The sequence below is a fragment of the Sinohyriopsis cumingii genome, chromosome 16, assembly GCF_028554795.1.
Source record: "Sinohyriopsis cumingii isolate HCF-2022 chromosome 16, ASM2855479v2, whole genome shotgun sequence".
Classification (NCBI taxonomy): Eukaryota; Metazoa; Mollusca; class Bivalvia; order Unionida; family Unionidae; genus Sinohyriopsis; species Sinohyriopsis cumingii.
The window spans coordinates 45,995,825-46,009,971 of record NC_142976.1 but is presented as its reverse complement, the minus strand read 5'-3'; the positions used below and the strand labels follow the sequence as shown (position 1 = coordinate 46,009,971).

The following is a 14,147-nucleotide window of genomic DNA, read 5'->3' as shown; positions in this document are numbered from 1 at the left end:
AAATAGACTGGTTATACCAGTGACTCTAATGTTTTATTGGCATCTAGCTGTTAGCTATGGGGAAAATAATCTCAGAGATTTTAGCATTATTTATGAAATTTTAGTATTGTCTGAGATTTTAGCATTGTTTGCATTTTAGCCAACCTCTATGGAAATACAGTTGTTGTAAAATCCAGATGCTAGCTTGTCCATATTTGATTTGGAACTAGGTTTTATATGAGATTCAGTGGAGTTTTTCTGTTTTTCTGGGAACAAAACTAACTTTAAAGGAGTTTTTCAGGTGCTTTAAACTGCACATTTTTTACATGCAAAACAAATGCATGATCAACCTGCCTGCTGTTGCTTATAGAAATTTCTACAAATTGTGTCTTCTAATCTGTACTTGTTTACATGTTTAAGATGAAAAGGACAATAAGCCTCTTAAAAAGTTTTATTAGTACAGTGGAACTAATTGGAATATTTAGATTCATCGGGGAATAATTGCATTCATTGGACATTAAATGTTGATTTGAGTATGTGTCATGGTGTAAGAGATGAATACCATCGTGATGTGAAATTTAAAAAAAGTCAAGGATTATGTCAGGTTGAGAGATAGCAAGAAGTCATTGAGTTCCATATGGTTTACAACTGCAGTCTGTGAAACTGTATTGGTGGTAATTAAATTCTAAGTGTACTTTACAAACTGTACTGGTGGTAATTAAAGTCTAAGTGTACTTTTAAAACTGTACTGGAGGTAATTAAAGTGAAAGTGTACTTTTAAAACTGTACTGGTTGTAATTGAAGTCTAAGTGTACTTTTAAAACTACTGGTGGTAATTAAGGTCTAAGTGTACTTTACAAATTGTACTGGTGGTAATTAAGGTCTAAGTGTAATTTACAAACTGTACTGGTGGTAATTAAGGTCTAAGTGTAATTTACAAACTGTACTGGTGGTAATTAAGGTCTAAGTGTACTTTACAAACTGTACTGGTGGTAATTAAGGTCTAAGTGTAATTTACAAACTGTACTGGTGGTAATTAAGGTCTAAGTGTACTTTACAAACTGTACTGGTGGTAATTAAGGTCTAAGTGTACTTTTAAAACTGTACTGGTGGTAATTAAAGTGAAAGTGTACTTTTAAAACTGTACTGGTGGTAATTGAAGTCTAAGTGTAATTTACAAACTGTACTGGTGGTAATTAAGGTCTAAGTGTACTTTACAAACTGTACTGGTGGTAATTAAGGTCTAAGTGTAATTTACAAACTGTACTGGTGGTAATTAAAGTCTACAAACTGTACTGGTGGTAATTGAAGTCTAAGTGTAATTTACAAACTTTATGGTTGAACATAATGTTTCCATCACTACAGCAGTTGCAAATATAATTTCAGAATAGGGTTTTCCCATTGTGCATTAATATCACTAATGATTTAATTTCGGTTCACTTTTATCAGATGTGGATTGACTGCAAATTACTTGTCATAATAACTGAAATCAGTCTCATTTCCCTTTATCTTCAGATTATTTATCCATTGCTCAGGCTGCAACATAATGTGAAGATCATGACATGATAAAGACATGATCTTTAAGTCTTGGCTTTGTTTTATATTTTGCATGTCATTCTGTTTACAGTAATGAATATGAGAAATATGAAAAGAAAAATATTTTTTCCCTGAGAATTCAGTAAGACTGAGAGGTGACACCAACATCTTTTTAAGGCTTTTTTTCTCATTCTGAGAGATTTCTCAGATGTGCTATTACTTGCCATCATATTGTGGCCATGGGGATTTGTTCTTTCTTCAGAAACTGTTGATAGTCCTGTAGTTATTTAGAATTTCTTTTTCTCTCAACAAGCATCCCAACCAGTCTCATAATAACCCATATCAACAAATGGAGGTTGGTGCCTTCCCAGAATGCATGTTTCAAAATGGTTTATTGTAGTATTTTATTTTAGCATGCAGTATCAAAGAATTCAAATAGACATACCTCTTTTGACTCAGGTAAGAATATTGATAATATTTTTAAAGTGCTGAACATTTTTCAAGAAATGTAGGCCACGGTAATTTTTGATGAACAAATAACCAATCAAATATGTTTTTGATGAACAAATAACCAATCAGATATGTTTTTGATGGACAAATAACCAATCAGATATGTTCTTGATTGACAAATAACCAATCAGATATGTTCTTGATGGACAAATAACCAATCAGATATGTTTTTGATGGACAAATAACCAATCAGATATGTTCTTGATGGACAAATAACCAATCAGATATGTTCTTGATGGACAAATAACCAATCAGATATGTTCTTGATTGACAAATAACCAATCAGATATGTTCTTGATGGACAAATAACCAATAATATATGTCAACAAAAAACAGAATGTTATATACTGATAGGGGATCCAAATAACATTCGGTGACATTTCAACAGTCAATAAAATACTTACACTTTTAATTTAAATGCAGTTCCTGCAACTTGTAATAAAACAAATTGGAGAAAAAAGTAACCTCAAGCTAATGCATATGTTGCTGTTAATGTCCATTCAAATGGTTGTTATTGGATAAAAATTGTGATGTCTGGCATAATTCAAAGAAAGAGATTGTATTGGGTATAAGGTGTAATTGACTTAATTCACAGAAAACGTTTGTATTAGATAAAAGGTATAATAGCTGACTTGATTCAAAGAAAATGTTTGTATTAGATAAAAAGTGTGATGTCTTACTTAAGTCCATGTTTGTATTGGATAAAAGCTGTAATTTACTTAATTTAAAGAAAGTGTTTGTATTGGATATAAAGTGTTAAGTGTATTAGATAAAAAGTATAATGTCTGACTTGATTCAAAAAAGCATTTTTATTATGTTACAAGTCTGTGCTCTTAAAATAAGTAACAGAAAATAGTGAAGACTTGTAAAATTTAACAAATAATTTATTTCCCTAGAATACAAAGTGATAAATTAAAAAAAAGAACTTATGGTATTGTGAATTGAATCCAAAAATAATCCAAGAATTTAGCACAAGTCCTGATATTAATAAGTCCTGAATAAAATTCAGTTCAAGTCCCAAAGAGATCCAAATCTGAAGGTGATGGTGTGTCTGCTATAGCCTGCGAAGTACTGATGTGTCAACATTCACTTGTTAAATCACAGAATTATTATTCCAGGTTTAAATTCAGTATAAATTCCAGTGAATGTCTTATCTAAGAATGTTATCAGAGCACTTTTGTATTTCCAGAGAAAATAATTATTTGAATTCAGTAATTTGAAAAAAATAAAATTCAGTCCAAACTGGTCACAACATAATAAAACTCAAAGTGCTAGATGTTAAAGCACGACTGGTAAAATCCTCAGTCACAAGAAAATAGTTCTCTTCTTGACCTCGGGTCACTGTTAGCATTTTCTAAAAACAAGCATTTCCTTATAGAAAATAACCTTCTAGAATGATCTAATGAGCCTTATTTATTTACAACACAATAGCCTACAAAATTCACTTAGTAATCTCCAAAAACCCTGACCCTAATCAAAATATTTACTCCTTTGTTTACCTGAATAATAATCCTGTTAATAAGCTCACACACAGAGAGAATAATGAAGCTGTTATTAGTTGTTTACATAAATGAAAATTTTTAAAAAAGTCAATCAGGTCAGGGAGAAATGAATACGGTTTTGGACGAGGTCAAGTCCAGCATACAATGTTTCATTACAATAACATGTAAAGGAATGTAAAAAAATAAAAACAAACAAACAATTAAATTAAATATATATAACAATTAGATAAAGTGCAATAACTGAATTCACAGAAATAGTTTGTGTTAGATATGGACCTGCCAACCTTTATGATTTTGCTGCAAGTCTTACAGAAATGACCCTTGAAATGTGAACTTAGGGAAGAAAAGCACTAATTACAGAAATACAATTGTTTGCAATAAAATCCAGATACTGGTTTATCCATGTTTGATTCAGATCCAGGTTTTATATTAGATTCAATGGAGTTGGTCAGGGAACTTGGCGAACTTTACAGGAGTACCTCAGATACTTTAAATTGCATGTATTGTGTGATGCAAAACATCTGCATGATCAGTCTGTTTCTTTTTTAAAATGGCGTTCATCAAGCAATATTTGAGAAAAGGGACAATAAACCTCTTAAAATGATATAATAGTCAGTGCAGAAGAGTGTCCAGATTCTTCAGGGACAAATGCAGGAATATTAAAAATTATGTTTTGTGGATATCATGCGTTAATTTGAGTATGTTGCATGGTGGGAAAGCTCTGAAAATTATTTATTTTTTGTTTTAAGGAATAAATAAAATTGAGAGATAGCAAAAAGCCATTGAGTTTTGTAGGGTTTGGAACTGCAGAATGTGAAACAGTACTTCAGGTAACTAAGGTTCAAGTAAACTTGACAAACATTTTAGTCATAGTTGAACACACTGTTTACCGTTACTGCATCATTCTTAATCTCGTTTCAGAACTTTCAAAAGCATTTTTCCAGCTTGACATTAGGTGTAAATAATATTTTGGTACACTTTACTGAAAACTGGTATAACTTATGGAAAAAACATTGACTGCCTTACTGAGGTCTTGTTAGGGTTGGCATGTCTGTAGTAAAAATGTGTAACAATTGATTTAATTCAAAGAAATAGTTTGCATTAGATAAAAAGTGTAATAACTGACATACTTAAAATAAATAATTTGTATTAGGATAAAAAGTATAAAAACTGACTTTATTCAAAAAGTTTGTATTAGGATAAAAAGTATAAAAACTGATTTAATTTAAAGAAATAGTTTGTGTTAGATAAATGACTTGGAATGCATCATTGTTGTGCCTATTGGTTTGCTTTAATCAGATTTAGTCGATGTCCCTTGCAGGGTGTGTCAGTATATGCATGCATATCTTTAATCAGATTTTGTTGATGTCCTTTGCAAGATGTGTCAGTATATACATGCATATCTTTAATAAGATTTTGTTGATGTCCTTTGCAAGATGTGTCAGTATATACATGCATATCTTTAATCAGATTTTGTTGATGTCCCTTGCAAGATGTGTCAGTATATACATGCATATCTTTAATCAGATTTTGTTTTGATGTCCCTTGAAAGGTGTGTCGTGTCAGTATATACATGCAGATCTTTAATAAGATTTTGTTGATGTCCTTTGCAAGATGTGTCAGTATATACATGCATATCTTTAATAAGATTTTGTTGATGTCCTTTGCAAGATGTGTCAGTATATGCATGCATATCTTTAATCAGATTTTGTTGATGTCCCTTGAAAGGTGTGTCTGTATATACATGCATATCTTTAATAAGATTTTCTTGATGTCCTTTGCAAGATGTGTCAGTATATGCATGCATATCTTTAATCAGATTTTGTTGATGTCCCTTGAAAGGTGTGTCTGTATATACATGCATATCTTTAATCAGATTTTGTTGATGTCCTTTGCAAGATGTGTCAGTATATGCATGCATATCTTTAATCAGATTTTGTTTTGATGTCCCTTGAAAGGTGTGTCGTGTCAGTATATACATGCAGATCTTTAATAAGATTTTCTTGATGTCCTTTGCAAGATGTGTCAGTATAGACATGCATATCTTTAATCAGATTTTGTTGATGTCCCTTGAAAGGTGTGTCTGTATATACATGCATATCTTTAATCAGATTTTGTTGATGTCCTTTGCAAGATGTGTCAGTATATGCATGCATATCTTTAATCAGATTTTGTTTTGATGTCCCTTGAAAGGTGTGTCGTGTCAGTATATACATGCAGATCTTTAATAAGATTTTCTTGATGTCCTTTGCAAGATGTGTCAGTATAGACATGCATATCTTTAATCAGATTTTGTTGATGTCCCTTGAAAGGTGTGTCTGTATATACATGCATATCTTTAATCAGATTTTGTTGATGTCCTTTGCAAGATGTGTCAGTATATGCATGCATATCTTTAATCAGATTTTGTTTTGATGTCCCTTGAAAGGTGTGTCGTGTCAGTATATACATGCAGATCTTTAATAAGATTTTCTTGATGTCCTTTGCAAGATGTGTCAGTATAGACATGCATATCTTTAATCAGATTTTGTTGATGTCCTTTGCAAGATGTGTCAGTATAGACATGCATATCTTTAATCAGATTTTCTTGATGTCCCTTGAAAGGTGTGTCATTATGTACATGCATATCTTTAATCAGATTTTGTTGATGTCCCTTGAAAGGTGTGTCGTGTCAGTATATACATGCAGATCTTTAATAAGATTTTGTTGATGTCCTTTGCAAGATGTGTCAGTATATACATGCATATCTTTAATCAGATTTTGTTGATGTCCCTTGAAAGGTATGTCATTGTGTACATGTAGATCTTGAAGCTATGGTATATACTCACTTACAAGTTGGGTCCTGCTACAAGTAACATATACCCTGATCTGCCATCACATCATGCATGTGTACATCCAGGTCTGTGTTTTTTTGTTCTATTAATTACTCCAAACAAGCTGCATAGACCCAAATCTGCTGGCACATTACATGATTACAGGTGTGGGTTCATGCAATTTTCAGTTGGACGTGTAAGCTAGTGTATATGGTAATTGACTGTATTCATTATTGATGTGTCATTACTTGAACTTTGATTTTTTTTTCTTCTTCCACAAATCCATATCCCAGCTGTAATTTTATATTTAGCCTTGTTAGAATGATATACATTATGTTTTGGAGCATGCATGTTATGTTACATGACTGTAAAAATGCATGTATGGGTTAATGTTACATGACTGTAAAAATGCATGTATGGGTTATGTTACATGACTGTAAAAATGCATGTATGGGTTAATGTTACATGACTGTAAAAATGCATGTATGGGTTATGTTACATGACTGTAAAAATGCATGTATGCATTATGTTACATGACTGTAAAAATGCATGTATGGGTTAATGTTACATGACTGTAAAAATGCATGTATGGGTTATGTTGCATGACTGTAAAAATGCATGTATGGGTTATGTTACATGACTGTACAAATGCATGTATGGGTTATGTTACATGACTGTACAAATGCGTGTATGGGTTATGTTACATGACTGTAAAAATGCATGTATGGGTTATGTTACATGACTGTAAAAATGCATGTATGGGTTATGTTACATGACTGTAAAAATTCATGTATGGGTTATGTTACATGACTGTACAAATGCATGTATGGGTTATGTTACATGACTGTAAAAATTCATGTAAGGATTATGTTACATGATTGTAAAAATGCATGTATGGGTTATGTTACATGACTGTAAAAATGCATGTATGGGTTATGTTACATGACTGTACAAATGCGTGTATGGGTTATGTTACATGACTGTAAAAATGCATGTATGGGTTATGTTACATGACTGTAAAAATGCATGTATGGGTTGTGTTACATGACTGTAAAAATGCATGTATGCGTTATGTTACATGACTGTAAAAATGCATGTATGGGTTAATGTTACATGACTGTAAAAATGCATGTATGGGTTAATGTTACATGACTGTAAAAATGCATGTATGGGTTATGTTGCATGACTGTAAAACTGCATGTACATTAATGCAAACATCAATTGCATATTGTCTTATTTGTCTGAATTTTGCAGAGAGGTATCTGTGTGTGTGTTCATATATTTTATTCCTATCTTTCCAAGCCAATCTAAGTTGTCTCTTTTTCATACTGGTAAATGTTCAATTTGTTTATTCCTGTAAATAAATATGTAGGGTATATTATTTGTACCAGAAATATACATTTTCTAATTCTGATAATAAAAGTATATTTAAATCAGTCAAAATAAACAGTTTTGTTGTCAGGAATTTGCTGAAAGCTGGATTGATTAGAAATGTCATGATTTTGATGAAATATATACCAGAGTTAACTTTCAGTTATGTGTCAGTTTAAATTTAATTGCACTATAGGTGCTAACCGACACTTGTTTTCAAAAAAAATCTAATACTTTATCCAGTCAGAATTGATAATCATTGGTTCATGGCCAGTGAAAACTTTGGTACATACAGAATTGATGACCAGTGGTATAATGCCTGACTTCTGGTCACTCAAAATTCCTATAAATTATAGCAATTACATTGAAATAACAACCTTATAATGCCTGATTTCTGGTCACCCTAAAATTTCTGTTAATTATTTCAATTACAATGAAACAACACTGTAATCCCTGATTCATGGACACCCCAAATTCCTATACATTATATCAGTTACAATAAAACAACACTGTAATGCCTGATTCATGGACACCCCAAATTCATATACATTATATCAGTTACAATGAAACAACACTAATGCCTGATTCATGGACAGACCAAATTCATATACATTATTTCAGTTACAATGAAACAACACTAATGCCTGATTCATGGACACCCCAAATTCATATACATTATATTAGTTACAGTGAAACAACACTGTAATGCCTGATTCATGGACTCCCCATATTCCTATACATTATATCAATTACAATGAAACAACACTGTAATGCCTGATTCATGGACACCCCAAATTCCTATACATTATATCACTTACAATGAAACAACACTAATGCCTGATTCATGGACACCCCAAATTCCTATACAGTATATCAGTTACAATGAAACAACACTAATGCCTGATTCATGGACACCCCAAATTCTTATACATTATATCACTTACAATGAAACAACACTGTAATGCCTGATTCATGGACACCCCAAATTCCTATACATTATATCAGTTACAATGAAATAACAACCATATGATACCTGATTTCTGGTCACCCAACATTCATAAGAATTCTGTCAATTACAATGAAATAACAACACTGTAATGCCTGATACAAAGGCACCCCAAATTTCTATAAATTATAACAATTACAATGAAATAACAACACGATAGTGCCTGATTTCTGGTCATACCAGATTTATATAAATTCTATCTATTATAATGAAATAACGACCCAGTAATGCCTGATTTCTGGTCACCCTAAATTCTTATAAATTATAGCAGTTTTACAGTGAAATAACAACACTAATGCCTGATTTCTTGTCACCCAAAAGTTCTTTTAAATTTTAGAATTTACAATGAAATTACAACACTGATTGATTGGCATACATTATAGCAAATACAGTGATAACAACACTGTGATGGTTGACTTCTGGTCACCCAAGATTCCTATACATTATATCAGTTACTGTGACGTAACAATCCTACAATGCCTGGCTTCTAGTCACCCAAACTTCTTATAAATTATGTAATTTACATTAAAATAACAACACAATAATGTATGATTTCTGGTCTCCTCAAATTTCTATACATTATGACAATTACAGTGATAACAACACTGTAATGGCTGATTCATAGCACTCCAAAATCCTATGCATTACAGTAAAGTGTGCATGCTGTATTAACTGTATTATATACATTACAGCAAATTGTGCTTGTTATATTAACTGTATTGTATAAATTACAGCAAATTGTGCTTGCTATATTAACTGTATTGTATACATTTCAGCAAATTGTGCTTGCTGTATGGTATACATTACAGTAAAGTGTACTTGCTGTATTAACTGTACTGTATACATTACAACAAAGTGTGCTGCTGTATTAACTATATTGTATACATTACTGTATTAACTATATTGTATACATTACAGCAAAGTGTGCTTGCTGTATTAACTGTTCTGTATACATTACAGCAAAGTGCGCTTGCTTAATTATTTCAATCACAATGAAACAACACTGTAATCCCTGATTCATGGACACCCCAAATTCATATACATTATATCAGTTACAATGAAACAACACTAATGCCTGATTCATGGACACATTACAGCAAATTGTGCTTGCTATATTAACTGTATTGTATAAATTACAGCAAATTGTGCTTGCTATATTAACTGTATTGTATAAATTACAGCAAATTGTGCTTGCTATATTAACTGTATTGTATACATTTCAGCAAATTGTGCTTGCTGTATGGTATACATTACAGTAAAGTGTACTTGCTGTATTAACTGTACTGTATATGTTACAACAAAGTGTGCTGCTGTATTAACTATATTGTATACATTACAGCAAAGTGTGCTTGCTGTATTAACTGTTCTGTATACATTACAGCAAAGTGCGCTTGCTGTATTAACTGTATTGTATACATTACAGCAAAGTGTGCTCGCTGTATTAACTGTACTGTATACATTACAGCAAATTGTGCTTGCAGTATTAACTGTACTGTATACGTTACAGCAAATTGTGCTTGCTGTATTGTATACATTACAGCAACGTGTGCTTGCTGTATTATATACATTACAGCAAAGTGTGCTTGCTGTATTAACTGTATTGTATACATTACAGCAAAGTGTGCTTGCTGTATTAACTGTATTGTATACATTACAGCAAAGTGTGCTTGCTGTATTAACTGTATATTGTATACATTACAGCAAATTGTGCTTGCTGTAGAAACTGTATACATAATAGCGAAGTGTGCTTAATATACTAACTGTATTTGACCACTCAGGTGGCCTGGTGGTTAGAGCATCCGCCTCGAATGCGGGAGGTCATGAGTTCAAACCCCAGCTGAGTCATGCCAAAGAATTAAAAAAATGGCACTAACTGGTGCTTTGCTTGGTGCTCATCATTAAGAGGTTAGTGTTAGGACTGGTCAGCCTGGTGTCAGGATAATGTGACTGGTTGAGACATCATGCTACATGTCTGCGGCATGATGCCCCGGTGCTAGAGATCACTATAAACTGTCACACTGCTGACATCGTAGTGATATGACTGAAAAATTGTTAAAGCTACGTAAAAAAAATATAAATCACACACACACACACAAACACTGTATTGTATACATTATAGCAAAGCGTGCTTGCTGTATCAACTGTATTGTATACATTATAGCAAAGTGTGCTTTCTGTATCAACTATATTGTATACATCACAGCAAATTGTGCTTGCTGTATTGTACACATTACAGCAAAGTGTACTTGCTGTATTAACTGTATTGTATGCATTACAGCAAAGTGTGCTTGCTGTAGAAACTGTATGCCATCTACATGATCTAGTACTATACACACACACAACTGTATGCCATTATATTATATGAACGTATAATGTATACATTATAGCAAAGTGTGTTACTCTACTAACTGTATTGTATACATTATAGCAAAGTGTGCTTGCTGTATTAATTGTATACATTATAGCAACGCGTGCTTGCTGTATTAACTGTATTGTATACGTTATAGCAAAGTGTGCTTGATGTCATAATTGTATGCATTATAGCAAAGTGTGCTTACAGTACTATCATGACATTGAAGTATAACTGTCCAAACTATTACAATTTTCAAATGGACTAAATTGATTGTCAAAGAATTTGAGTGATGAAATGAAAGGGAAAAATGTGTATAAGTTTGAACTTTGTTGACTTACTATTTTTATCAGTGTATTATGTATGTATTTATTAGAATTTAAAGTCATCTCAGCACAACAGTGGTTAGAAAGCAGGATTTGTCAGTAATAAGACATAGGATTAGTGAAATATTTTTAACTAATGATTGTTGTTATTATATTTCTTTTGATGCTGCCAATTAGGATGATGCCATTACTAGAGTAAGTTCATTTTTAAACTGCATTAACATTGTAGAGGGTTCATTTTAGTGCCCAGTTTATGTGTCATCCATAGCATGGCTAGGTTATATTATTTAACTGCAGCCATTCAAATTTTCTAGAGAACCAAGTGCTGTTGTTATTGATATTGAAAATCAGTTGTGCAGTAAGGCATGAAAAAAAAGACCACCACTTCATGGTTTTATATGTGCTACCAACATAGTCAAACATATTTCTTGTAGACCAATGTTTTAACCAATTCAGCTGTCGACATTTAACCTTTAAAGGCAATGTGCAACCACTTCCATGGAGTTCAATGATAGGTGAAGCAATTGAAAAGTTTAAATAGCTTATGACATACAGTATACAGTTAGTGTACAGACAACTCAAAAGGGTCTTATAGATAAAGCCATGTATAAAACTTGAGAAATAATTTAGCAGCCATGAATTAAAAAATGTAGGAGCCCCAAGTGACTGAGTGGTCTAAAGCACTCTCCATCACGGATCACTGCCATCTCACCTCTGTCTGCGTGGGTTTGAGTCTCGGGCTTGGCCATTGTGGATATGTAAGAAAGATTGTTGGTAGCTTCTTGTGGGTCGGTGGTTCTTTCCGGGATTTTCTCGGGTTCTTCCTCCACCATTAATATTTGCCGCCATATATAGCCTATCTTGTGCTGAAAAATGGCGTTAAACCCTATAACAGTAACAGAAATGTAATATGGAATGTTGGGTTTCAGAGAACTGCAGAATGAAGTGTCCCATGTGTATTGTATACATGGTGAAGACATTTGTTTTACCCCTTCTAAAATAGGCCCATTATAGTATATATATCATTATATTGTTATACATTTATTCATACATAATATGCTATTGATACGTCAGAAGGGTCTGAACTTTGTGCACAATATTTTCATAACTTTTGCTGAATTAAGCTTCAAGTTCAAATCCTTCAGTACATGTAATTTCTTCTTGGGGTGGTTGGGAGATGTGCTTAGATTCAATATTGTGTGTGTTATTGGTGGTGGTGGAATTGTTTCATAACATTTGTAAAGCATTAAAATATAAATCTTGGTAGTGAAAGCCTGAAACACAGATATGAATGATATTTATTTTGTATTTGTGGTCCCAAATATTCCGCAAAATAGTAGAATCGGTGAATTTAAGTAAGTGACTATTTTGATGGTCTAAATGTGAGATTTGTTGCTCTGTTAAGGAGAAGAATTTTATCTTTTTTTCATATAAATATTATGGTGATGAATTTATGCAATGTTGCTTTAAAAGGAAAGGAATTTTTTGTAATCTAATATTCGTCACATTCCATCGCAGAAGAACAGGCTACGATATCAAGATTTGCATGAATTGTGTCACAGAACAATGGCTATATTCCAACATTATCCCCTATGTATTCCCTCATCTCTGCCACAACTGTACACAGGACAGTGGACATATTCCAACATTATCCCCCTATGCATTCCACCATCTCTACCAGAACTGTACACAGGACAGTGGACATATTCCAACAGTATCCCCTATGCATTCACCCGTATTTATCACAGCTGTACACAGGACAGTGAACATATGCCAACAATGTCCCCAGTGCATTCCCACATCTACCACAACTGTACACAGGACAGTGGACAACATTATCCCCTATGCATTCCACCATCTCTACCACAACTTGACACAGGACAATGGACATATTCCAACATTATCCCCTATGCTTTCTGCCATCTCTACTACAACTGTACAGAGGACAGTGAACATATTCCAACACTATTCCCTATGCATTATCCCATCTCTACCATAACTGTACACAGGACAGTGGACATATTCCAGCATTATCCCCTGTGCATTATCCCATCTCTACCATAACTGTACACAGGACAGTGGACATATTCCAACATTATCCCCTATGCATTATCCCATGCTTATGCATTCTCCCGTCTCTACCATAACTCTACACAGGACAGGAAGTATTCCAACACTATCCCCTATGCATTCCACCACTCCTACCCCACACAGGATTTTCTCTGTATGCAAATATTCAGATGTCAATAGAATTCACCATGTCCACAAATTCAAGGGACAAAGAACTTTTTATGTTACCAGAACTGTACACAGGACAGTGGACATATTCCAACATTATCCCCTATGTACTCCCTCATCTCTGCCACAACTGTACACAGGACAGTGGACATATTCCAACATTATCCCCCTATGCATTCCACCATCTCTACCAGAACTGTACACAGGACAGTGGACATATTCCAACATTATCCCCTATGCATTCACCTGTATTTATCACAGCTGTACACAGGACAGTGAACATATGCCAACAATATCCCCAGTGCATTCCCACATCTACCACAACAGTACACAGAACAGTGGACAACATTATCCTCTATGCATTCCACCATCTCTACCACAACTTGACACAGGACAATGGACATATTCCAACATTATCCCCTATGCTTTCTGCCATCTCTTCTACAACTGTACACAGGACAGTGAACATATTCCAACACTATTCCGTATGCATTATCCCATCTCTACCATAACCGT

General features: G+C 33.4%; 1 protein-coding gene across 3 annotated transcripts in view; it reads left to right on the top strand.

Annotated features, from left to right (window-relative positions):
- Positions 1–14,147, top strand: part of LOC149780348 (endophilin-B1-like) — a 90,548-nt gene that overhangs the window by 46,773 nt on the left and 29,628 nt on the right. For 2 of the 3 annotated variants that reach the window (XM_089937231.1, XM_089937229.1), the window contains exon 6: positions 11,571–11,588. The exons of the other annotated variant lie outside the window; for it this stretch is intronic. In XM_089937231.1, the coding sequence (XP_089793357.1) occupies positions 11,571–11,588 (18 nt within the window). The remainder of the gene's footprint in view (positions 1–11,570; positions 11,589–14,147) is intronic. 3 annotated transcript variants of the gene reach the window in all.